The sequence below is a fragment of the Nipponia nippon genome, unplaced genomic scaffold, assembly GCF_047370975.1.
Source record: "Nipponia nippon isolate SJK-2023a ecotype South Korea unplaced genomic scaffold, ASM4737097v1 scaffold_2, whole genome shotgun sequence".
Lineage (NCBI taxonomy): Eukaryota > Metazoa > Chordata > Aves > Pelecaniformes > Threskiornithidae > Nipponia > Nipponia nippon.
The window spans coordinates 114762542-114789175 of NW_028262336.1; the positions used below are offsets into that span (position 1 = coordinate 114762542).

The 26634-nt window shown below is 38.6% G+C and overlaps 1 protein-coding gene across 7 annotated transcripts in view; it reads right to left on the minus strand.

The window, feature by feature from the left end:
- GRIA4 (glutamate ionotropic receptor AMPA type subunit 4) overlaps window positions 1-26634 on the minus strand; it is a 236133-nt gene that overhangs the window by 94196 nt on the left and 115303 nt on the right. For all 7 annotated transcript variants that reach the window (XM_009476843.2, XM_009476844.2, XM_087756036.1 and 4 more), the window contains exon 4: window positions 6645-6829. In XM_009476843.2, the coding sequence (XP_009475118.1) occupies window positions 6645-6829 (185 nt within the window). The remainder of the gene's footprint in view (window positions 1-6644; window positions 6830-26634) is intronic.

Consider the following 26634-nt stretch of genomic DNA (forward strand, 5'->3'; position numbering starts at 1 on the left):
CTAAACAACCCCAGCTCCCTCAGCTGCTCCTCATAAGACTTGTGCTCCAGACCCTTCACCAACTTCGTTGCCCTTCTCTGGACACGCTCCAGCACCTCCATGTCCTTCTTGGAGTGAGGGGCCCAAAACTGAACACAGTACTTGAGCTGTGGTCTTACCAGTGCTGAGTACAGGGGCATGATCACCTCCCTGGTCCTGCTGGCCACACTATTCTTGATACAAGCCAGGATCCCATTGGCCCTCTTGGCCACCTGGGCACACTGCCAGCTCATATTCAGCTGGCTGTCAACCAACACCCCCAGGTCCTTTTCTGCCAGGCAGCTCTCCAGCCACTCCTCCCCAAGCCTGTAGCGTTGCATGGGGTTGTTTTGACCCAAGTGCAGGACCCGGCACTGAGCCTTGTTGAACCTCATGCGGTTGGCCTTGGCCCATCCATCCAGCCTGTCCAGGTCCCTCTGTAGGGCCTTCCCACTCTCCAGCAGATCAACACTCCCACCCAACTTGGTGTCATCTGCAAACTTACTGACGGTGCACTCGATCCCCTCATCCAGATCATTGATAAAGATGTTAAACAGAACTAGTCCCAGTACTGAGCCCTGGGGAACACCACTTGTGACTGGCTGCCAACTGGATTTAACTCCATTCACCACGACTCTTTGGGCCCGGCCGTCCAGCCAGCTTTTTACCCTGCAAAGAGTATGGCCATCCAAGCCATGAGCAGCCAGTTTCTCCAGAAGAATGCTGTGGGAAACGGTGTCAAAGGCCTTACTAAAGTCCAGGTAGACAACAGCCACAGCCTTCCCCTCATCCACTGAGCGGGTCGCCTTGTCATTGAAGGAGATCAGGTTAGTCAAGCAGGACCTGCCTTTCATAAACCCATGCTGACTGGGCCTGATCCCCTGGTTGTCCTGTACGTGCTGCATGATGGCACTCAAGATGATCTGCTCCGTAACCTTCCTCAGCACCGAGGTCAGGCTGACAGGCCTGTACTTCCCCACATCCTCTTTCCGGTCCTTCTTGTAGATGGGCGCCACATTTGCTAACCTCCAGTCCTCCTGGTTAGCCAGGGCTGCTGATAAATGATGGAAAGTGACTTGGTGAGCACTTCCACCAGCTCCCTCAGTACCCTTGGGTGGATCCCATCCAGCCCCAGAGACTTGTGTGTGTCTAAGTGGTGTAAGAGATTGCTAACCATTTGCCCTTGGATTATGGGGGCTTCATTCTGCTCCCCTTCCCTGTCTTCCGGCTCAGGGGGATGGGTACCCCGAGAACAACTGGTCTGACTATTGAAGACTGAGGCAAAGAAGGCATTAAGTACCTCAGCCTTTTCCTCATCCTTTGTCACTATGTTTCCCCCTGCATCCAATAAAGGATGGAGATTCTCCTTAGCCCTCCTTTTGTTGCTAATGTATTTACAGAAACATTTTTTATTGTCTTTTACGGCAGTAAACAGATTAAGTTCCAGCTGGGCTTTGGCCCTTCTAATTTTCTCCCTGCATAACCTCACGACATCCTTGTAGTCCTCCTGAGTGGCCTGCCCCTTCTTCCAAAGGTCATAAATTCTCCTTTTTTTCCTGAGTTCCAGCCAAAGCTCTCTGTTCAGCCAGGCCGGTCTTCTTCCCCACCAGCTCGTCTTTCAGCGCATGGGGACAGCCTGCTCCTGCACCTTTAAGATTTCCTTCTTGAAGAATGTCCAGCCTTCCTGGACTCCTTTGTCCTTCTGGACTGCTTCCCAAGGGACTCTGTCAACCAGGCTCCTGAACAGGCCAAAGTCTGCCCTCCAGGAGTCCAAGGTAGCAGTTTTGGTGACCCCTCTCCTTACTTCTCCAAGAATCGAAAACTCTGTCATTTTGTGATCGCTATGTCCAAGATGGTCTCCAATCGCCACATCACCCACAAGTCCTTCCCTTTTCACAAACAGGAGGTCCAGCGGGCACCTTCCCTAGTTGGCTCCCTCACCACCTGTGTCAGGCGGTTATCTTCCATACACTCCAGGAGCCTCCTAGACTGTTTCCTCTCTGCTGTATCATATTTCCAGCAGACACCTGGTAAGTTGAAGTCCCCCACGAGAACAAGGGCTAGTGATTGTGAGACTTCTGCCAGCTGCTTATAGAATACTTTGTCCGCCTCTTCATCCTGGTTGGGTGGTCTAAAACAAACTCCCACCATGGTATCTGCCTTGTTGGCCTCCCCCCTGATTCTTACCCATAAACACTCAATCCTATGGTCACCATCGTTAAGCTCTAGACAATCAAAACACTCCCTAACATACAGGGCTACCCCACTGCCTCTCCTTCCTTGCCTATCCCTTCTGGAGTTTTTAGTCGTCCATTGCAGCACTCCAGTAGTGTGAGTCATCCCACCATGTTTCCATGATGGCAACTATATCACAGTTTTCCTGCTGCACAGTGGCTTCCAGCTCCTCCTGTTTGTTGCCCATGCTGTGTGCATGGGTGTGGATGCACTTCAGTTGGGCTATTGCTCCTGCCACCTTTTTGAGGGGAGAAGCCCTAATCCTATGTGACCGTTCTCAGGTGCTTCCATGGTTTCTAACACATCAATAACCCTTGCATCTTTGCTGTCACATGGCTTTCCATCCCCTACCTCCACTGAGATGGCAGACCGAAGGACCTCGCTAGCACACCATCCCTCAAACATTGGTGTGCTGACCCCAGGCTTATCTCTAGCAAGCCTGGTTTTATCCCCTTCCCTCTTCAAATCTAGTTTGAGCCATGCCAATTGTCACTAATACAGAAACCAAGCAAAATGTTTCTGATCACACCCAAATATCTCCAGGTGCTACTGGAGACCGTAAGGTCTTGTGTGGGTGAGCATGACCAAAGAAGAGAAGCATAATTTTATGAAGAAAACCATCACAGCCTTGTAAGTCTTGGCATAGCCTTGAGAGGTAAGATCTGAAACGTTTTCTGGGGCTAAGACAGTAGCAGGCAATCCAAGCAAATTGTATATAAACACTTGTGTGCAGGCTGAATGCGCCTCCTGAATTTAATGCTGGCCCTACTCTCCCTTTCTAGAATGGAAATCTGAAAATTAAACTCCATCTCTCCATACTTCACCCTTAAAAGGTGTACAGGTTTGGCCCTTGCCCAAAACATCATCCTCACCACAGCAACATAAAAACCTGAGAGGAATATCATATGATGAAAAATGCACATCCTGGGTTGTGCACAGGGGGCGCCTGGATTTCAGATACATCAATTGGGTTCCAGAAGAGAAATTTTCCCTGAAGACAACCCTCAGGTACGGAGTGTGGAGGCAGCTTCTACACACACCAAGGCACACGGAGAGGAGAAAATAAATGAGAAAAACTAATGAACTAAGAAATATACAGGAGACAAAAGGAAACAGAAAATGGTAAGATTAAAGTTGCACAAGAAGTGAGGAAATAAGCAAGGTGCTGAATTTCTCAGCCGGGCAGCTGGGAGAGGACAGTGAGCAGAAGACACCAGGCCAGATAAGTTGGAACCAGGTATGGGCAGGGGAGTGGCACATGAGCTCCCTTTTTGAACACGGCCAGCAAAAAAGTCTCCAGTCTTCACTGCTTGAGGTCCACAGTCATGAGAAGTGTGAATGTGCATATATATGGGCAGTCACTTGAGAAGAAAACCACAAGCCCACAAGCCCTTCATTAGCATAGATTTAAGGGCAAAGCACTTTGAGTTACGGTCTCATTACTGAGATTTAATTACTTTTCCTAAATGTTCTGCAGAACATTTACTTGTACATTGCAAAGTATTACAGTATAGTCACAACTTAGGCTCTCAATTACAGCAGAACTAGGCAGGAAAGAAGTTGAGTTAATTAGAGTCACTGAAGCTTAATCAATTCCTCTGTGTATGCAGGGAAGAGCATGCCAACTTTTAGTCCATTTGTGAAGGCACCTTACCTGTCTGCTACAGGTTATTAAAGCCTTCATGCAAAGGGAAAAAGTCAGTGGCTGATATTTTAAAATGGCTGTGATTTTGCATTTTCTACATTGGGCTAGACTCTTTTTGCTTCAATCCCATTTTTGGCAGACTAAATGTTTTTGTGTCCAAGACTGTTTCTGACTGCCCATCCTTAAGCAGCACTTGATCTCTGAAGGCAAAGCGCTTTAATTTTGGAACCCCAAACCAGCACCCCAGGCCTACTTGCAGGTCAGCCTGTCTAGGAAGACCAGGACCTTCACAATGGAGAGTACAGCTTTCAGCTCTTCTGCATACTTTTTGTAGTTTGGCTGTAATGCCATTCCTGTTTGTACAGTGACCTTCCTTTGGAAGGATGGAGAGGATCTCCAGGCATGCTGGAGAAGAAAAGAATTCACATGACCTGGAAAAAATTACATAAACATTCTGAAATATACGAATTCAATTTAATCAGGTCAAGTGTAAATATATATGTATTTATATATATATGAGCGGTCACTACTGAGAAAAGAAAAAACCCACATGCCCAAAAAACAATTTATCTCCCTTCATTAGCACAGTTTTAAGGGCAAAGGCTTTACACTTAAGCGTGAATAAACATCAGCACAAGTGCAGAAGAGCTTATTTCCTGGGTAAAATTCATTCCACCCAAAATTAGACAGTAGCCAGATGAATCACTTCCTAAAAGTGCTTCTGTGACTGGCTAGATACAGGTATGTTGCAAGCTGGGTGTTAACTCCTACCTGCCACTCTCCCGGTACAGTTAATGGAAAGAGGACTCAATTTGCTTTCGAGCTTGCCCTGTAGAGGTGTCAGCCAAGCTCATCACCTCTGATTCAGTCTGTTGAGGCCAGGCACTGCATTTTTACGACTTACCATGCCTGCATTAAGTACCTGTTTTAGGTATGCAAAATCCAGACATGTATGAAGTCAGACGAGGTCAAAACCTAATCACATTAAAATCAATATCCAATTTAGCTCTGCATGATCTGAACAAAGAGGACAGGTTACATTCCTAAAAAGGAACTGACTATGCAGGTCCCAATCTGGAAGGAAAATGAGTAGCAGCTCCTGGAAGCAAATAAAATGTACACGTGAGATCAGTGAGATCCAAACGCGCACTGGATGACTCCATTTTGCTTTGAAACTAAGTGGATACTCAGTAGATACACCTATGCAGGATGGTGGGTGTACTTCAAGACTTAGGGTAATACAGTGTACTTTTTCTAAGTCACATTTGCATGCCGTGTAAAAGAAATCAGGTGCATACACACGTGCACATACACAGAGCTGAGAAAGAAATTATTTTTCTAAATGCATTTTAAAAGACCCTGAAATGGGAGTTCTGTTTTTCTACAACATAGGCTGAACTGGGGGAGGATTTCATTATAAGCTATAGAAAACGTGTTAAAACATAATGGCATTCAGAATCAAAAAAATGTCCAAATGAATATCTATGGCAATATGGCATCATCTATTCTCCTGGCAACAGTCATAGAAAAAGTCCTTGTTAAATCAGCCACACTATTAATTTCCAGTTTCCCTCTTTATCTTCTGCCAATGAAAGCAAAATTGACATATATATATTTCTGTGAGTACTGTTTTATGCATTTCTGTATCACAAACGACATTTCCTATTTCTGTGACTTCAGTAGCAGATGCATCATGACCATTTTTGCAACAAAATCTTCAAAATTGTCTAATGCACTAGCAAAGAGAAGCCGGGTGGCGGCAGCGGATCTGCCACCAGCAGATGGCATTCATTCCCTGCAATTCCTGCAGCAGCAGCAGCAGCAGCAGGTACTGAACAGTGCGCTTGCACCACATCAGCATAATATGTGGGATCATGCGAGAAGCAGAGAGTTAACCCTAAGTTATTTTCCTGTCATTTGACGAAATCCTCCTTTCAAAGCATTATTTTATTTTTTCCATCATTTAAGAAAGAGCTCATACGTGAGCACTATATAGACATAGATTTGCCACATCAGAGCAGCAGGATTTTATATTCACTTTACACACTGGTATAGGTACTACCCAGTGCAAGCCAGTGTGTCTGGCGCAGTATTTTCTTTATGTGATAGCAACTTTCCATGAATAACTGATGGAAAAACTTGACCTTCCTTCCCAGTTCAATAGCGCCTTTATTCTACTGTTCTTCATGTTCATAAATACTCTGCTAAGGTAATAAAACTATCAGTTTAAATATGTGTAATAATAATTTTAAAGCCTTTTATGGGTAGAAATGCATAGGGTGAATAGAAAGTTAATACTGGATTCAAATAAGCTTTTTTTCCCTCAAACAAAACTGAGCTTTACCACCCTGAAGGTACAGACTGAGGGCATCTTGGTAATTACGCTACACCACATTGTTCCACCCGCCCTAAGACCCTGATGCAAGATGTATCAGGCATGGAGGTGCTGGGATCTGGGGACAAATGTGCAGCTGCCCTGACTGCTGGCACCCTTCGCCCGCAGACCTGCTGAGTGGGAAAGAGGGGGCTCACTGTGCTGACACGCTGGCTGTTATGACAAGAATTTTATACGAAAAGAAAACAGAGCAGGCAAGTGGATGTACAAATATAGGCCCATGAAGAAAAACAAAAACGGCGAGCAAGCAATCTCATTTCCATTGAGAAAATAAATGAAATACAATGCCCAATGGTATCTCATCTGGAGTTTCAGTGAAGTGCTTACAATGATATTAAAAGCAGGTATTACCTGTTCTAAGAGATTCTGAAGCCTCTCTATTTCACAGTCTATTACAAATTTCTTTTCTTGCCTTCGGTCCAGGTCTTCTAAAAGCCGCCTGTAGCTGGCATCATTAAAATTCTCCACACAGATGGCACTGACTTGCCAGCTATTTTGTCCTGCTTTTTCCATAATAGCTTGAAGTATTGAATAACCTAAAAGAAAAGGATACAATACACTTGTAACACAATCATTGCATTTTTTGAATAGGAATTGTCCTTAATCACTATTCTGTCTCTTAATATTTGCTCCTGCAGAGAACGGAATAAGAGACTGTTTGTATCCCTACCTATGCTGCTAGCCATGATCAGCGCACAGTATGCAATTAACGAAAATTACAATTGCTGTGATCAGAATCCTTGGAATGACTCTCAGCATTATGGATAATCTTCATATGATTTATACACATGAACTCTTCCAGTCAAGTATTCAGCTTCTCAGATCGGTTTTGTACAGGTTTCTACATCCGGGCATTTTATGGCACAGCAAAGAAAAAATCTGAGCCTACTCGTTCACCAGAAGTATTTGTATACTACAAAAGCAGTATGTCAGACATTCAAATGCTTTGCTTTTTTTGTGTGTTTTTTTTTTTTGGTCAGCATTTAATCCAAGCAGTTTTTAATGCTTCTTAATAAGAATACATTTTTTTCATTTATTGATACATATATATATATATGCCAGTACAGATGTGTGAAAAGAAAAGATATTGATCTATTTCAGAGATCCTATACAGCTTTAATCAATGTATGCAAAGTGATTAGAGGTCAATGAATGAAGGGCACCCATAGAAGCATTAATTATTACTACTGGTAGGATTATTGCTCTTTATCATTATCAGTATTTGACGCCCCCTTTGCCATCTTCGAGCCCATTCACAGGAGGGCAAGGCAGCATCTGCTCTGAGGTCTCCACCTAAACCCACAGGGCAGGCTCCCTGCCCGCAGTCTCAGTGTGCCCTGGCCCACCAGCCCTTCGCCTTCTTCCCTCTCCTAATTTTTTCTCACTGGGGATGTGCAGTACAGAGGCAGGAGAGGAGCTTGTGACATATCTTAGGACAGCTTGTAAGTCTAGCCTTGGCTTGTCCAACCAATTCCTGAAGTAGGACGCATGTATTATTCCATCTTTTATCTAGAGTAAATGGTTAATTGTTTAAAGTAATGAAGATTGCACACCTCAGATCCAGAGTTAATGTTTAAGAAAGACAGAAAGGACAGATATGTTTGTCAATAGCATAGTGATAAAAATGATACAATTCACAGAAGGTCCCCCTGTCTAAAATCACAACATTAAATATCATGGCTTTTTACTCGTTATGTGGCTGAATTTTCCCCACTAGCTTTAAATGAAAGATTTCAACTCTTGCAAACTATCCACAGTGATGCGGCTACACAGTGGTGGCTCCTTTCGCTCTTCAAGAAGAAGGTCCCATGCCTGAGGGCAGAGACCCCCGGCTGTCATTTTAATGCACTTGAAGATGCCACTGCATGACAGATTCCCCGTAAAAAGTGCTATCAGACATTCCCACAGATTGCAAGAGGAATCTTTGTAAGCTACATTTCAGAAAGAGTGCTTTCAAGTGTGCTGTTGCTAACTAATTATCAGAAGACCTACAAAGCCACCAAAACCTGAGTTTGCCTCCAGTAAAATAAAAGTAGACAATAGTTTTATCAGAATATGAAGGCATTCGAACACATGAGAAACTAATTCTCTTGCAAATCTAGGAGCAGCTATTTTTCTACTGGCTCCTATGACATCTGCATTCCTTGAAATATTAACTTAAAATCTGTATCTTCTTATCATTATGACACTACATACCCACACTCTGAAATGAACATTTGTTTTTTTCTCCAATTCAGATGACATATTTAAGATAAAAATGCAAACATTTATAATGAATACATAAAATGCATAACATATTTCATCCTATAAATGAGTTTTATTTTATGAAACAGTATTTTATCTTAGGAAATTAATTGAAATACTTGATTTATTGAGTATTACAACATTTCTGTACTCAGCATATATTTTTAACCTGATGACTGTTGTTTTTTCCAAAGAACCACACAGCTTTCCTGTTAATTGCTGCATAATTATTCTGCTTTTCCTGTTGCTATATTCAATCTCCTTTTTGCCTGTAATTATCTCTGCAAATCATGAGATTCTTTCCCAAACATTGTATTTCTTGCTTCATTTCCTATTCATTTCCATATATAGACATACATTAAAACTACTCTAGTGTTACAGGGGTTCCTGCTTCATTTACACTGTAACTTTGACTTGATCTTTGCTACAAAGGCAGTCAACATTTACTTAATTCAGCTTCCTGACACAAATTAACATTTTCTTTGATTCAGAATGAATGGTGTTTGAAACAGCAATTGACATCCCCTCATTCCTTTCTTATTTCGCTTGGACAACTTTATTAAGATGTGTTTTGATCAAACTGGGAATTTATCCCAGCATAATGCATGACAAATAGCAGACAAACACATAGAAAAGTTTTTCTTCTACCTTGGATCAAGGTTTGACTTGCCACATTTCATTAGCAACTGCCTTCATTTAGGCATTTGAAGCTTCTGTGGCTTCTTGTCAGTAGCTGGCACTCAGATGTGGGTTTTCATGTTAGCATGTCTTCCACATACAGCGTAATACAGCTAAATGGTAGCAACTGGATAGGGTGCAACATCTCCATCAGAAGAGGTCAGAATCCCTGTGCAAGTGATCAGTGGCACAGTCATCTATTCAGTGTGCAGGAACAATTTTTAATATAACAGACTGACAAGGGTGGAGTTTACATAGAATGAATAAAGGCATTCATAGGCTCAGTTGGCACAAAAATTAGACATGCTGAGAAGAATGCTTATTTGTCCAAAATAATTGGCTACAGCTAACAGGGAAAAAAATTAGTTGTATGTAGTGCTGCAAACATTTCATAAGGCAAAAAACCTGAAACTAACCTGGGGTAATTCTCAGAAACTGAGTGCAGAATTTCGATTTAGACAAAATTCTTAAACTTCAGAAAGATGTTTGCCCAAGTAGAGACAGCAGACATTAATCTTACAGTTGTCGTCTAAAAGGTATCTATTTTCTGGTTATCTGCTGTTTATCCTCAGTTATGCTACAGAGAGATGAATGATTCATTTTCTGGAATACATTCCGTCCCATGTACTGTGGAATATTATTTGTTGTATGGAATCAAACTAAAAAAACCCCAGGTTAACTCATATCAGCTGAGCTACACAATCAATGTTTTTCAAAACAACATTATTTAAGAAAATGTTTAGGACTATGCCAATAAATATAAGTAAGGTAAGTTCTCACAAGTCTATATAGTAACCCTTCCTCACCAACTAATTCAAACTTCCTGGAGGTTTTTTGTTTTGTTTTGTTTTTTAAATTAGCAAATTACAAATAAGATAAAACACCAATACAACTGCCTGGAAACACAGATGAAGTCCTTCCCAAATGCAAGGATGCTATATACAAGAATGATTTCTTTTTCCTCTTTATGGGAATATGATTCTGCGGAATTTTCCCCAAATGACCTGGGATGAGAAATCTGCCAACTGCTTTTTATAGGTCATTGCTCAATGTAGATACTATTGATAATGGCTTAAGGACTGGTAATACCAATTCCACCTCAATGTACTAGAACCAAACCAGAGAGAGGGCAAGAAAGCAAAGATTTTATTTTCTTGATACCTTCTCTCCTTGTTTTTCTGTTCTCTAGTCATGTGGAGTTGTGATGATCTAACATACTGCTATTTTTTTTCCCAAAAGAAAATCTATATATTGGGCTTGATACTACAGCTAAGTACCTTACAAACAAAATCTCAGTTTTTTTTTTAACCTGCTTCCCTCATTCTGCACTCCATAGGCATTTTTCCATTGCAAAATGTATCAGCCAACAAAAAACAATGCCAGATGTGCACCTGGTCTTCTATCTGTTTAGAGAGAGATTAGTACTTCTTCAGAGAGACTTAGATATCGTCTGGAGGCCAAAGGGTGTAAAACACTTGAGCAATTTTGGTATTTAAGAACACAATGTAAGTGGAGGAGTTTGGGAGTCCAGGATTCCTTCTAGTCACTGCAACATTGCTGTAATTGGAGCCTATACACAACCACCCTCCACCCAAGTAGCTGAAATCATGAGTGATCTTTTTGATTTTAAAAGTTCAGTGGCCTTTCAGGTTTTTTTATTTGTCTTCTGCTGTACCAGCTAGGCTTTCCCCTATCTAAATTCATTTCAGCAGTCAATGACTTAATTTCATTTATTTCCATTTAAATGAAAAGTAACATCTGATCTCTAAATCTCTTCAGTGTGTTCAGAATAAACTAAGAGATCGAAGGAGCATTTTCTTGACTTATTTTTCTGCTGGAATGCACATGGTTGGCTTGTCTCCTGTTCTTTCTTTCCTTTTTTTCTTTTTCTTCTTGCTTGCTTGCTTGCTTTCCCCAGAAATATTTCAGTGATCAATTACAGTGTTATAATTAAATTTCAATAACTTTCATCTTCTAGCAGCCTTTTCATTCTGGAAAACCATATCCCCCGCCCCTCTAAGTGCATGCAATCATTCCTTATGGTCTTGCCAAGAGACAGATAGCAAAGTGGCTGCTTGGTCCAAACAGTAGAACCCCCAGTAATAATTCTTATTTGTGCAAGAAGTAACTTACTATTAATTTTCTATGATGAAAAGGATGCAAAGTTTACAGATTATTACTGTATTTTACTCTGGCTAGCAGACTGACAGTACCGAATGACACAAGTTAACAGGTTAATATACTTGGAAACAGCATATGCAATATATTTCTGTTATGGCCCCAGGAGTAGAAAACATCTCTGACGAACATGGGTCTTTTCCAAAGATGGGCATTGTATACTGCATGTTACTGAAATGCAAATTCATTTTCTTCTCTTTCTGGTCCAATTAACTTTCAAACAGGAACTGATCCCATTCCCAAGATTAGCTATGATCCCAACAGCCACAGACACTGAAATGCTGGAGCTATTTTATGAAAGCTATTTCCATCTATTGGAACTCATATTAGGATCAGTAGAAGAAATAAATTCGTTATAAATCCAACACACAGCAGAAGTGAAGAATAAATGATCAAATCATTTAGTATGGATAAGCCAATATATTTGACATTTGGGATTGGATTCATGTCACTTAACTCTAGCTGTCTATAAAGTAGTTGGCTAAGTTAATCATCCAAGCTTTCAAAGGAGAGACATATATCCCATAAAAAAGCAATTTTTTTTTGTCTTAGATATCTATCTCAAAGGTGCTTTTCTCTTTCCCCAATGAATACTTGAAGGAGTCTAGACAGGAGGCTTAGTGAAAATACCTACCATTTATTTAGCCAAATCTTGGCGAGATGAATCCAGACACTACAGTGATGAAAACCATACAAGACATTTACAGTGTGAGTGATGCATGATTGTACATTCAACCAATAACCACAGACACTCAAACTCAAGCGTATTTTAGTTTTCCTCATTATGATTAATACTTTCTTATTAACATATGGTTTTGTTTTAAATTTTTGGTCAGTATATAGCTTCCAGAACTCAAACACAACCAGTAAGATTTATAAGCTCTATCATATAACTTTTGACATACGATAACTCATTCGCATGCCCAATTTTCTCCGCATTTGGAGTTGGAGCCAGAACATTCAACAAAAAGTCAGTTTAGTCTGGTCAATTTAGATGACAGAGAGAAAGCTAGAACTACAGGTGTGTTCTGAATCCTTCTTGGGTCTAATTCACAGAAATGACACATAGATTGGAAAATAAGACAGGGAGCTCAAGAAATAATCCCATCTATTCCTCTCTATCCCTGCATCCCCCAAGACAATAAATTATATTTACATCATTCTAGACAGATATCTTTCTTTGTCCTTAAAAATCTGTAAAGAGGATTCTTTAACTTCCCAGGTAATATATTCATTGCTTAATTATCCTTATCATTAGATGTTTCCTGAAGTCTAACCTAAGTCTCCCCTGGCACAATTTAAAGCCACTCATTCTTGTCCTACCTCTAGTAGACCTGGAGAAGAGTTTGTTCTCTTCTTCTTTAAGCAATCCTTTACCTAACTGAAGACTGCTGTTTCATTTCTTTTCTGTCTGCACTTCTCCTGCTGAAACATGGTTCTTTCAGGTTTTCCTTGTGGAACATGTTTTATTCTAGATTCTGACAATTTTCCTTGCTTTCCTCTCATATGTTGCAATTGATCCAAGTCTTTCTTGAAGTGCATTGGTGATAATGTGATGTATTTTAGAAATGTATTCCAAAGTACACACAGTCCTTTCAATTTTTTATCTTCCACAAGTTTAACAAATGTATTCTATATTTCTTCATCCAAGGCATTAACAAAGATTCTGGGAAAGACTGCAAGCAGAATGGATCACTACTTAATACCTTTTTATTTGACAGTGAACCTCATATACTTCTTTCTGAGTTCAAGTGTGTGACCAGTGTTTTACATATCTTCTACAGATTTCATCAAGACAAAATTTCTTTAGCTCATTTAGCAAAATTTCATGCAAACTGCGTAAAAAATCCTACTAGAATGAGACACCTATTTCTTTCCCAATGTCTACAAAACCCGTTACTTTGTAATAGAAGGAAATTTGCTTTATCTCACATGATTTGTTCCTGAAAAATCCATGTTTGTGTTTAGTTAGCTTTCCAAATTCTGTGTACTTTCAAATACATGTGGATATGATGTAGGTTGTGAATTAAGTCACCTATATTATCAATCACCAGGATAATTTTCATAGAATCATAGAATAGTTTGGGTTGGAAGGAACCTTTAAAGGTCATCTAGTCCAAGCCCCCTGCAATGAGCAGGGACATCTTCAACTAGATCAGGTTGCTCAGAGCCCCATCCAGCCTGGCCTTGAATGTTTTCAAGGATGGGGCATCTACCACCTCTCTGGGCAACCTGTTCCAGTGTTTCACCACCCTCATCATAAAAAATTTCTTCCTTATGTCTAGTCTAAGTCTACCCTCTTTTAGTTTTAAACAATTACCCCTTGTCCTATCACAACAGGCCTCACTAAAACGTCTGTCCCAAATTTTAGTACAGATGGTTCTGAAACAAAACTGAGGAAATAATGGACCCAGTTTAGCCATCTCCTCTATTATTTTTTTGCTTCAAAGATTTCAGAATATTTGATGATAAAGGAAATTACCTTTACGATCTGAGTTTACGTTTCTCGCCTCCTGAGATCTATGACCTTGAATATTTTCTCAGTGTTGTGAGACACCTCCAAAACAAGCTCTAGCAATGGCTTATGGTCAGACTTTCTGTCCTTCTCTCCTTTAATCCTGTAAAGACTTGTACCTGTGCAACTTCAGCTGCAGTATTTAATAATCCTTCTTTCCTGAGGAGGACATAAAGCTACAAGCAAATGCTGTCAACCATAACCTTTTTTTTTAAAAAAAAAAATCTTAAGTGGAACAATGGTGTGTAGGTTATGTGCTTTCAGTGAGCATATGGGAGGAGGTTTGGCTTACTCCACAACAGGAATTCATGATCAAAGATTCAGGCTATGTCAGGTCCTGTTTATGCTACACTCACTTTGCAGCAAGATTTTTCCCCTTTTTTGCATTTCAGAGTCTGCAACCTTCATATGAAATACACTGTAAAGGTGTCTCATCAAAATGCCAAGTGATAAAGATGAGTGGAAACTTGAGAGGGACTGAAGAAAAGCCCTGATTTTGAAGGCAGTCTGGTACTTTTGCTCGTGCTTTTACATTTCTCAGATATCACTAGCCTTCCCACTTCACTAAATGCCTTCAAACTAACGACAAAGTCCAGTAGCCTTTCTTATGACAAGCATGTATAGAGATGAATACATCCAAGCATCCTTGCAGATGTATACCAAAAGTACATTTATGTTCCTTGTTAACATTTTATATTGTCTTTGTTTTTATTTGTCAATTATTTAGCTATGGCAAAAGGTTCAGCTAGAACTGGCTCAGGTGAGAAGTCTTTGGCTCCTCTGAAGTTTACAAGCAGCACTGAAGCCATGTTCTTTGCAAATTTTAGCAAATCCTTACTACAGAACTTTGAATGCTAAATCAGAAACTGTATGCAATTACACTGTTATCAGAACCTCACAAACTATTACCTTAAAAAAACAGCAATTAAGCCACTGAGTGGAAAAAAAAAAAGAGAAAAAAAAAGCAGGTGCTATTCTTACTCTCTGTCAGACCAGCATTTTAAAGTAACTATAAAAGGTACATAGTCTCTCTGAATATCCAGTTATCTGATATGTCCTCCTGGGTCTATCATTAGGGCTAATGTGTATCAGTATTTTTAAAAAAGGAAAGAAAACAGGAAAATGACCTTATTTTGGAGGAAAATGCGGTATGTTCAAATACTTATTACCTTTTTTCTTTGTTCTTCTATTATTACTATTAATTTGACAAATATCCAGCTTAGTTGTAAATATTCCTTGCTCTTATACATTATACCTTAAACTTTTCTTCTTTAGTGCAATGCCTTAAAGCCAACATTCTTCATTTCACTAAAACCTATAGTCTGTAACGTTGATACCAATAAATTATTTCTTACACAATATCTTAATTGATGCAAAGCTATTTTCCAGAAACTGCTATCTTCCCAACAACTTACATCTTTAGTCTCAGTTGAATAAGATTTTGTTTGCCCCATGACGTATACAATTGTACGTAGACCTTTGTGTAAACAACATCCAAAAGAACCATGTCAAAGAATATTAAGACTGCAAGGTAAAGCACTCAAGAGCTGGTATATCTTAAAATTAGCAGTACCTTAATATATTCTAATTAATGTATTATGGTGCTGTTTTTAATTATATTGTCACATACTATTTTTCCCCACAAGGCATCTGCCTCAGTCCATGCATAAGATACCTGTGCTCTAGAACAGAACTGACTGTGGATACTAAATGAGGATCCTGATGTCAGAACTTCTTCCTCCTTTCTATAGGGATTAGTTAGAAAACTAGTCTTTTACTCTAAAATATCTGACAACCTCTGCCTATCAGCATTAGTGCAGTGTTGTTTCTAACACACATGAGAGAAAAATGCAAGAACAATCTTCAGACTGAAACAACAGGCATTTACACTAAGAAGCATTCATTTTAAGAGAGTTGCAGCCTTAATTCTACCTCTATGAACATGTGGCCATGTCCATATTTATTGGTGGCTACACAGCAGATAATTTATAGGACCTCAGTCCTTCTATAATTTCTACTTGTAGATCCCAGGCACATTATTTTTGATGTGAAATTTCAGTTGTGTTAAGATCTTTTTGAAATCTATATTCTCAAATATTTAATTTTTTCAGAAAAATATAACAAGTCCTGGGAAGACAGGCTTTAAAATTTGGATGCTATGATTATAATATGGTTACCTTTTGATTGAAATGAGTCTGAAATAAGTCTTACTATTTCTTTTAAACTGACACACAGACCACAAATTGATTAAAAGTTGATTGTCTCCCCCACAACAAGTAACTAACAATTTGGAGATGAGCCTAAAGATCTGATTTTCTTCCAGTTCCTAAAACTAACTCATTGCTCTTCTGATGTAGATCAGAATTAAGATGTGGTTCTTTCTATTTAGACTGGAGCAACAATTTGGGAAACATCTGAAGATTTCATATAGTGGTTTTTATTGAAGTGTAATGACATTGAATAATCTTGCACCTCCCAGGCACTTCAGCTGAGGCACTGCAAGTATCACTCTCAACTAAATCCTGAAAATGGCTTAGAATTTGAGTTTCTTAAAAAGAACAAAATTCTACAAGGATAAAAAAGGTGAGAAAACATTTTAATAAGTTCTTCTTTCCCTGCTGAGCTCCAAGTCATTACAAGCACACATATATATGTACATACAAGTAAATACATATATATGTAAATATTTTATATGAATCAGGGCAAAACAGCATGCAAAGAAGTGACAGAATTTTTACAGAAGGCAAATGAACAAATAGAGATTGTTTCAGCTCCTTCTACCCTCTTCTCCCTCTTTTCACCCCTCCTCTGAAAAGAACTGATGGGGCAAAAGGCACTTAATAACCTTGCCTCATCTGAGTGTCTTCACAAACATTGCTATCACAGTCATAGACACAGGACACTGGACTACGATTACATGACTAAATCTCTTTTTGGTGTCCACATTTAAAAAATTAATGCTAAAATATTTGACAGAGTTCAAAGATGCAAATCAGAATGATTTGAGGCCAATATATAAAATGCTTTGGAGTAAAAGACTTACAGGAGCATTTCTCTCAGCTGGAAGTTTAATAGCTGATTCTGAGCTAGTTACTCCAGTCTACTTCTGCAGGCAGTGGAGGCAAACAGGCACCCTCTGAAGGTAATTCATAAATTGCCCCATGTTTAAAATGAAAAATCCCAATATTATTATTTTTCAGGTTCAATGCCCTGTTAACATTATTAATGTAGTATTGTGCATATGTAAAAAAGCAGGGCTAAAAGCAGCCTTCAGTATTAGCAAAGTATCTGTTTGCTACTCACATGCCTTTTAATTTAAGTTCTTTTCTTTTGTATCTACATTTTACATATGAAGACACAACTTTTCATTTAAGTAGAATTAAAAGTTAGGTTACTTTTATGCCTCTCTTGTGAAGGATGGACAGCTACACATAGGTTTCCTTTGATTATTCTGGTGAAGGGATTTGCATACAATTACAGAGAAAATTTCAGTTCCTAGCAGGAACAAACACAAGATGAAGTAAGTACTCACCATATGATTAGACTAATTTATTATGTCCCACTGAGGCAAGCTATATTCCAAGAAGTAATCATAAACTCATGTTCAAAGCTCTGGTAGAATGAATATATTTAACAATTCAAATTAAATTTCAGCTGTAGGAACTGACATTCAGTGGGAAACATGGAAATGGGCAAGATATAATGAAAAGATAACAGGTAAAAGAATACAGACATTAAAAGCTGTGAATGGCCTGTCTGAAAACAGGCCAGGATACAAAAATTGTGATAAAATCCTGGCAAGTTTCTCATATTAAATATATGTTGATCTGGACTTTGGTTAGTTTTAACTGACCTTGGCATTAGTGTCTGAAAAGGAACACAGTGACCAGTCAATAACTGCTCCATAAAAGTTAAGTGCCTGTGACGTTTCATTATACAATGGCACTAGCGTTGGCCATTTTGAAAGCAAATGGTCTTAAGAACTTTGTTCATTTTAGAGCTGGGTATTTTTTTTCCCCTGAACAGCTGTTTATTCACAGAAAAGTGCACTCTGGTGACATCCCAAGTCTTAATGAACATGAGTTTTTCTGCATAGGACTGGCCAGAAGGAAAAATGACAAAGGTTTCAAAAAAGTGAAAACAGTATCTAATAAAAACGGACATTTCTTAAATATTTCCATTTAGGGCATCTCCATGAATAGAAACAAAAGGCACAATTTGTTATCTGCATAACTGTTACCCAGGAGAGCAGTGGTAGCAAGATACCCTCTCCTCCCGCCAGTAAGCATGGGACTCTGCATGTGTTACTGGATGCCCCTGAGTCCACTGTGTCATGATCATTAGGATGGAGAGTGCCCTGGGTGGTTTAATCTTCATCTCTCCATCTGGAGCAGCTCCACAGCATAAAAACAATGCTAAAATATTCACCAAGGCAGAGAAAGACAGAGAAAATTACTCTGCAGCATGGTACAAAGAATAGTTATCAGAGAGGTGGGAAACTTTTGTTGCAGTCTTTGCTTCAGTGCCTAAGTAGTTTATAAAAGAATACCCAAAAAAGCTGCAGAGGATGTGGGAACTGGCTGCAAAAACTTAAGGAGGTGACAAATAAAAATACAACAGGGGGGCTTTCTGTATCTGAGAGGAATGACAAGTGAGAACCCAGTACCTGCTGAATAGATATAAAATACTTTATAAGTCCTAGAACATACGTTTCGCATTTTAGATTGTAACTTAAGTTGAAAATAAAATAGTAAATAGGGTCTGATTTCAGTTGTATTAGTGTAAAACCAGAAAAATCCCACTTTCATCAAATTTTCTGAGGTTCCCACTGCTGTACTTGGAAATTAAAATCTATTTCTGAAAAAGCTATAGGAGATGATAATCCATCTAAGTATACATCATTTAATTTATCTTGAATTTTCTTACAAACTGCTGTCTGGAACAACTCTCTCTATGCTTATTGCTCAAAACCTACTGTTAAAAAACCTGCTGTCCCTAATACTTTTTTATATGTTTTGGCTTCTGCTTCCACTGCCCTTTTCCATGTGACTGACAAGATATTATTTCATAACAGAGCATCTTAAACACTATAAATTACCTCAACTATCTTATTTTCCTCAAGAGATACAATGTAGATTTGAATTTTCCAGTTTGCTTAATGCAGCGATGTCCAGCCTTTTCAACCTGAGGGCTGAAACATTATTCCAAAAATGTCAGTGGGCCACAGTTAATACTTGAGGGCATTTTCTCTGGAAGCAGAGTGGAACGGAGCAGACACCACACCCAGCTCCTTTGCTGGGGATCTTTAAGCGTCTCCAGGAGACCAGGTTACAGCTGTAAAATTGCATATAATTCCTTAAGCACATCGTGTTTTGCTTGTGTTAGTGAAGTTATGCCTACTGGCACCCCAAAGGAATGCTCACACAGCAGCTTTGGGTTGTGACTCCAGGCTGGGATGTATGTGGTACGATCTCCCAAGGTACGAGAGACGGGGTGACCTCATTCCTCTTGCTAAAGTTACCTGCTAAATCAGGTTCAAAATCATTGAGCCAGATCTCAGGCTAATTAATTACAAATAAACAAACATCACCATTACAGAAACTGGACATTTGCCTATGTCTCTTATGAGATGGTTTTATGAGAGACAATTTGCACAGATATAAGCAGCAGCAGGAGTTTCCCTGCTGAGCTGTTAACACTGGAGATGATAAGAGGACAACAATCTCAATATTTACACACTGCAGGACGTTTACACCAAACAACCTTGTGAGAAGTTGTATGTAGACCTTGCTGCAGTTGGAAGGAGGGTGAGAATTTGCAAAGCGCTCATGTGTGGTGTTTCTCCCCTCAGAGACCTCTGTCCCAGGGCCAGGCTGCCTCTGTGGGCTGGAGCTACTCCGAAGCACCGTGTTTTAAGTGTCTCCTGAGGTTGTTCGTGACACACACAAAGAAGAGATTTTTCCTTAATATAACAAAGCAGACATGAAACATCTATTCATGGAAGAATACTCTACAAGATCCCAATTTTACTTACATTTAGCATTCTATTGATGATGGCATCTTGACTTGTGTAGCACTGAATGAACACTTAAAAAAACCTTAGTGGCTTAACTGAGGAATGTATTCGTGCAAGAAAAAGAGTTGTAATTACTTGATAGATATTTCTTTAAGGTTTTATCTCTGTCTGAAAATGTTAATAGTCACTATTTAGCTTTCATCTCCATGGTAGTTTAAATGACCAAGTCCCTTTTCAGCAAAAGTCTGGTGTTAATTCATTTTCATGATTAAAAAGGTTATTCTGATCCTGAGACAACTATCATGAAATATGAGATGTGCCTGTACAATACACCCTATGATAGAGAATGTGGCTAAAATTTTAGCCACCCTGCTAGGAATAATTGTTTGTATTTACATAAATAATGTTGGGCTCAAAGGCCTCATTGTCCTAGGTACTGTACAAAGTACATATGCAGAAAAAGTCTCAAAAAAAGACGACTTTGGAAACCAAATAGACTCGGAGGCAGGGCAAGTTGTTTATTCCTACTTTTGTTTTTAATTAGGTCAACAAGACATTTCAAAAGCATTTTTCATACCTATCAGTCTAAAAATAAAACAACTCGCTTTCACATGGATATTCAGTAATTAATTTAAAAATATGATGATAAAAATATCCAATATAATACAAATTAGACATATATTTGAATATGTATACATTTTTGTATTTTTATTTATATTAATATTTGTATCTTTTAAAATGTACTTAGGAGTAAATGATTTAGCTAATTTACTTGGCATTTTCCTTTCTGTCATTCTTTTGCAACTTTACAGATGAGTCACTACACAGTACATATTCTAAGATGCATTTTCACAGAATAAGAACTAGAGAAATACTATAAATACTGCTTTTTTAGGATTACTTATAAAAGATAGGAGAAATCCTGTTGCATAACTCATAAAACATTTGTATTGACTTTAGTTGGAACTCCTCACGGGAGAAGAAATTGGTCCAATATTTGAAATCTGATGTAATTAAAATTTGAGAGCATTTAATTCCAAAACATGTTTAATATATTCACTGGATTTTAAGTGTACAACTAATTCTGTGCCAGGTGAAAATATAATTGACAAAAAGAAGTTAAAGTAAAAGCTAACAAAGAACCAGATAGGAAAATGAGACCCCAGTATGCAGGCAAAAACTTTACAGCTGGACAGAAGGCAGGCAGGAAGGGGACCCTTCTTCATAGGACTATTACTATACACTAAAACTGCAGTCCTGTCACAAAGGATATTAAATGTTATAGGTGAATTTGGGTAATAAACATCACAAATCACAGTCTGGACTGGAACTGATGTGTTGTCCTTACGTTAAATCTTGTCTTGATATTCTTTTTTTCCAGAAATAGATTTTTTCACTTTTTAGACGGAATGTTCACCTCTTCTGTGCAACTTTCTCTTGTATATCTTTCATATACACTCAGTTTCACAACTTCAGGATGGTCACAACATGTGTGGCACAGTTTTGGCACATGAAAAGTATGGTTTAAAAAGCTACTGCATATGTTTTAGGATCATCTCCAAAAGATATGAAGTGACAGATTTTGATTTTTAAATTACATGCCTTATTTGCACACTGAATACTTAAAACATGACTAAATATGTCTACCATAGATTAAGCATAGGTTTTTCTCTTTAGAATTCATGACATTTTTGACAGTTCATTGTCAGCACGCCAGTATGTCAATATTAGCTATTTCCTGGCAGAGGAGATCTACGTGGGTGAAGTGTATGACATATTCAATGGACTGCAACAGCAAAAGCCCTTTTCCACCCTGGAACAATCTCAGCCACTTAATATCCAAGGCAGTTAATATTTGGGTAGGAAAGAAACTTTAAAAAAACCCTACCATGCTGACAAACACTACAAAACATTTACCAGGGAGATGTTACAATTTATTAAGGATAACTTGCAGCAAACTGACATTTCAACATTCAGTTTGAATAGCAACTTTCTTTGTTGGTACAGTAACTTGCTCCAGGCACACTCCAGGCTTGCATGTCTACTGAAACCAACAAGGAATTGAACTTGTGGTCTCATGCCACTCAAAACTGGTACCAGAAAAGGTCTTTATGCTGCAAGACAGTAATACTCAAATCTGAAAGCTACACTGTTCTGTAAATAAGTCTTCATATCTTATTGCACGTTCTTACCTAAAAGCCACACTTCTCCATTACACTGTGTCTTTGGCACTCCAAAGGTTTTCTCTATTACAATTAAAATTTTACAGAGCCAGCTACAGATATCCTGCCCTGATGCATTTAAGATGTATAATTAAAATGTGGTAAAATACCTAACGTTCCTATGTTAAGAAAGCCTGTGCCAATGCCTACGTCATCTTTGGGAGCTTCCATCTGCATCCTGAAAAGGATCCTGAGAAGCTGCTTTTGTATGGTAACCCTAATAATAGCAGACATGTCCAAATGCTAGTTCCCATAAATGCCACAGGCCAAATTCCACAACAATATAACTTGCAGTACAAGCTACATGTATGGGATAAACTTATAAACTATGACTTATAAAGACTGAACTTACAAGGTACTGTCAGTCACCTGGGATACCTGAATCCACTTAAAAATTAAATTTTATACTAGATTGGCACTCTGTGGGTTTGCAAAATGTCTGTATTGGCCAATGAAGTGGAAAAGAAAATTTAGCACAAAACAAGGCATTTGAAAGAGCAGGTGATAAAGTGGACACATCCTATAAATAAGCATCACGGGATTTTCTTTTCCTGATACTGCTCCTTTTGTCTTTTCAGGATTTGCAAGCTATTTCCATCTTGGGCTCTCCCTGAATACCAAATCCATGCAGCATTAGAGTAATTCATTGTATTTACAGGGATTTATAGGCACCTCAGTAAAATTACAGGAACCAGATCCATAGACTTATTGTTACATCTGATTATCTGTTTTATGGTGTTTTTTTTTTCTTTAAATGCTTCTTTTCAACAAAAACAAAGACTTAAGCCACAAATGTAATGTATCCACATCAAAAGGTAGAAATTATGTGGAAAGTGACCAATACCTTGGGAAATAACTCTACATTCTATTTCTGTACAATAGGGTTACACACTCAAAATCACATGCAGTAATTTCTTCCTCATTCTTCAGAAAACAGAGTGCCAAGCTCCAACAAGTGTCTAGCCGTTCCAAGGCTGAGATTAAGAATTAGCTAAAGATTGAAGTAATCAAGTTCAAAGATACTGATGATAATCATATAAAAACTGTGACTGTTCCTCATTATGTCGCACAGGTATAATACCTTGAGTTAAAACCTCCTCCAGTTCTCTAGAGAGTTTTTATTGTTGTTCTTGCCCACATTCAAATATGCTGAATTATGAAAAGGGAATTAAACCTTTTTATGCTATTTAGTCCCACCTCATCTCTAACAATTCAATAGAGAATTTCATCCGGTGCTTTTGCTTGCAATCTGATAAACACAGAAGGCTTGTTTCTGGCATCAGTAAGCAGCTGGGCCAAATCCTGTGGCCCAGTGCTTCCTGGATGCCTGCTACATCCTCTCTGTAACTTCCCTGCAAGCAGGCCTTTGTACTGCACTCACCGTCCCACTAGGATATGCGGATCCTGTGCACACTGTGGATGAAGAAATGTGAACCTAAATGCAGATTTTTTTTTTTGTATGCATAGTCCCAATGAAAGCCAAACTACTTAAGTAATCTACTGGGGGAATTCAGTCAATTATATGGCAATCCAGGTAAAATACATGGTCAGCGAGGTAGAAAATGCTTTTCAAAGGCATTTTTTGCCAATTAATAGTTCATTTTTTTATTCAAGAGGCTGGTGCATTTTGCTGGTCAAAACCTCAGGTTTTTTTTAATCCAACAAGTAAAACATAACACTCCAGAGGAACAGCAAGAGAAGAAAAGGTCTTCCTGAAAATACTGGTTAGGTATTGGGGATGGGACAAAATCCAAAGGGAAATGAATTAATTTCCTAAAAGCCTTGTCAAAGACTGGTGTATCTAATAAAGGAGTGGAGTTACTTGACCCCAGCAGGCAGAAGAACTCCCCTCCAGACAGTAAGATATAATAAGAAACAGAGGGGCAAACTGTATGAAAGGGTCAGGCAACTCATTTTTAGAAACTTACTTTTTCTTGACAAGTACATAAAATCCTGACAGTTTTTGTTTTTTATCTTCTCAGCAGCCTGATCTTTCTTTTACCTTAGTGGTCCTTCTAGACAGCCAATATTACTGACCCTCAGTTTACAAAATTAAATCCTAGATGTTCATGGAGAATTTGAACAGGATCACTTTGTATTTATCTTGGACTCTTCTTAGACTATTCAGATAATGTCGATTTTTCCTTAATGACATTGACATTTGCAAAAGTAAGACAATACAAAGCCCAGAACTGGGGAAAAAAAGTTTGGTAATTGTAAAACAGCAAAAGTTCCTATTTTGTACTATTAGTACTATGAAGTTCATTGCTTGGTTATTGATAATGGTTGACTTATACTCTATAGTCTTTTCAAAGCATTCTATAGCATTTATCATTACTGTAGGTTTGAAGCTAAAAAGTGGGGTTGATACCCCCAAAATTACCATTATTAACTTACAAATTACCAAACATCTCTGTCCTCTTATCTATACACTGCTGGATATATCTTCCCCAAAAGGGTATGTATGCCATTTTAAAAAGCTGATACAGAAAACACTACACTAGGAAGCAGATGGTATTAGAACAACACACATTTCCTTTTTCAAACACAAAAGTAAAATGCATTCCCTGACAAAACATCTGCACAAAATCTAACAATAAGACAAGAATCATCAATTTCCCTTTTAAAAGTACAGTCTTTTCTCCATAAAGCTCACTCGGTGGCTGTTCCACAACCTTTTTGCACTTTTGCTTAATAATCTTCTGATTTCCAATATAAATTCACTAACTTTTTTTTTGCCTTTTCCACAGTGCTTTGTGTTTGAGTCAACACTCTCCTTCAGATTAAAAAGTTCCACTTCCTCCATTACTTTTACTCTCCTAATATATTTATGAAAAACAATGACTTTTCATTTACAGAAGAGCTTTTTTACTCTCCTCTCATGACACAGGCTGTGCACAGTGATGATCATCCTAGCAGATCTTCTAAGAATCCCTCTTTCTTGAAGAGAAGCCACGAGAATTGCCATGGTGAGAAGTCTTGTGCAACCCTATGTAGCTCTAAGTTTTTCATATAACCCATGCTGCAAGTCAAAAAAGCTTTATTTATCATGATTAGCATTATTTACATAAACACCAACAATCTTTTTAAAGCACAAACTATTTATTTGTTGTAAGTTTAGGAAGAAATACAAAACCATTAAAAATGTTAGGAAATACATAAGCTATTTAATATAACTGAGCATGAAATCTCATGAGAGAATCGTATCCTACAGCAGCTTGAATCAAGAGTGGTAGCCAAGTCCAAGTAAATTCAGTTCTCCAGAGGTACGATTACCTCATGAGGACTACATTCCCCTGAAATTTGTCCCAGTGCTGTTTGAAAAATCTCTAATATGTAAAAAAACCCTGATACTTAAGAAGAAGAAAGATGAAATATGAAGCTCAAAAAGCAGAACAGTAGTTTCCAATGAATCAATGAACATCGTAAATTATGCACAGTAATCTGCCACTCTTTAAAATGTTTAGTAATAATGACAAAGGGATAAAAAAATCCATTTAGGCAGCATTTTTCGTGGGGGTAGGGAAAGGTGCGACCCATGCATGAGAAATATTTCCATATGCCTGTCAAGGCATGAAAGATGAGGATGAGGAAATCCCACTTTCCCCCCTCTTATTAATGTATACAGACTTGAATATTTCTGCCCCTTGTCCACACCACAGAACTCCATCTTATTTAGGGACTGAAACTGGTAAGATTTCATACAGGCTCAAAATAAACCTACTATTGCAAATTGTTTACTCCTTCGTTCATGTTTTGAGAAAAAACAACAAAAGGCATGGAAAGGAGAGTAAAATGTAAAAACAATTATTTAAAAGAGACTTAAAAAGGAAAATGTGTACATTTGTAAATTAAGAGGTTAATTAAAACACAGGAAAAAATTTTAATGGGTTTAATACAAACTACCGCAGTCTTTCTAACACAGTTCTCTGGGGAAGAAGAGGAATGAAAACAGTAATGCTTATAATACACAATCTCATTACCAGTATTAATGTGTCCCTTTCTCTGTCTCCCAAATTCTAAATGCTCAAAAAGGTAAAAATTACATGGACTTCTGTAAGGCCTTTGATAGAGTCCCCCACAACATTCTTATTTCTAAATTGGAGAGATATGGATTTTATGGAATAACTGTTAGATGGATAAGGAATTTACAGTCAATGGCTCAGTGTCCAAATGGAAACCAGTAATGAGTTGTGTCCCTCAAGGGTCGTACTGGGACCAATACTATTTAATATCTTCACTAATGGCATAGGCAGTGGGATCAAGTGCATCCTCAGCAAGTTTGCAGACGACACCAAGCTGAGTGGTGCAGTTGATTTGCTAGAGGAATAGGATGCCATCCAGAGGGACCTTGACAGGTTTGAGAAGTGAGCCCGTGTACACCTTATGAAGTTCAAAAAGGCCAAGTGCAAGGTCCTGCACATGGGGCAAGGCAATCCCAGTACCAATACAGACTGGGGGATCAATGGATTGAGAGCATCCCTGCGG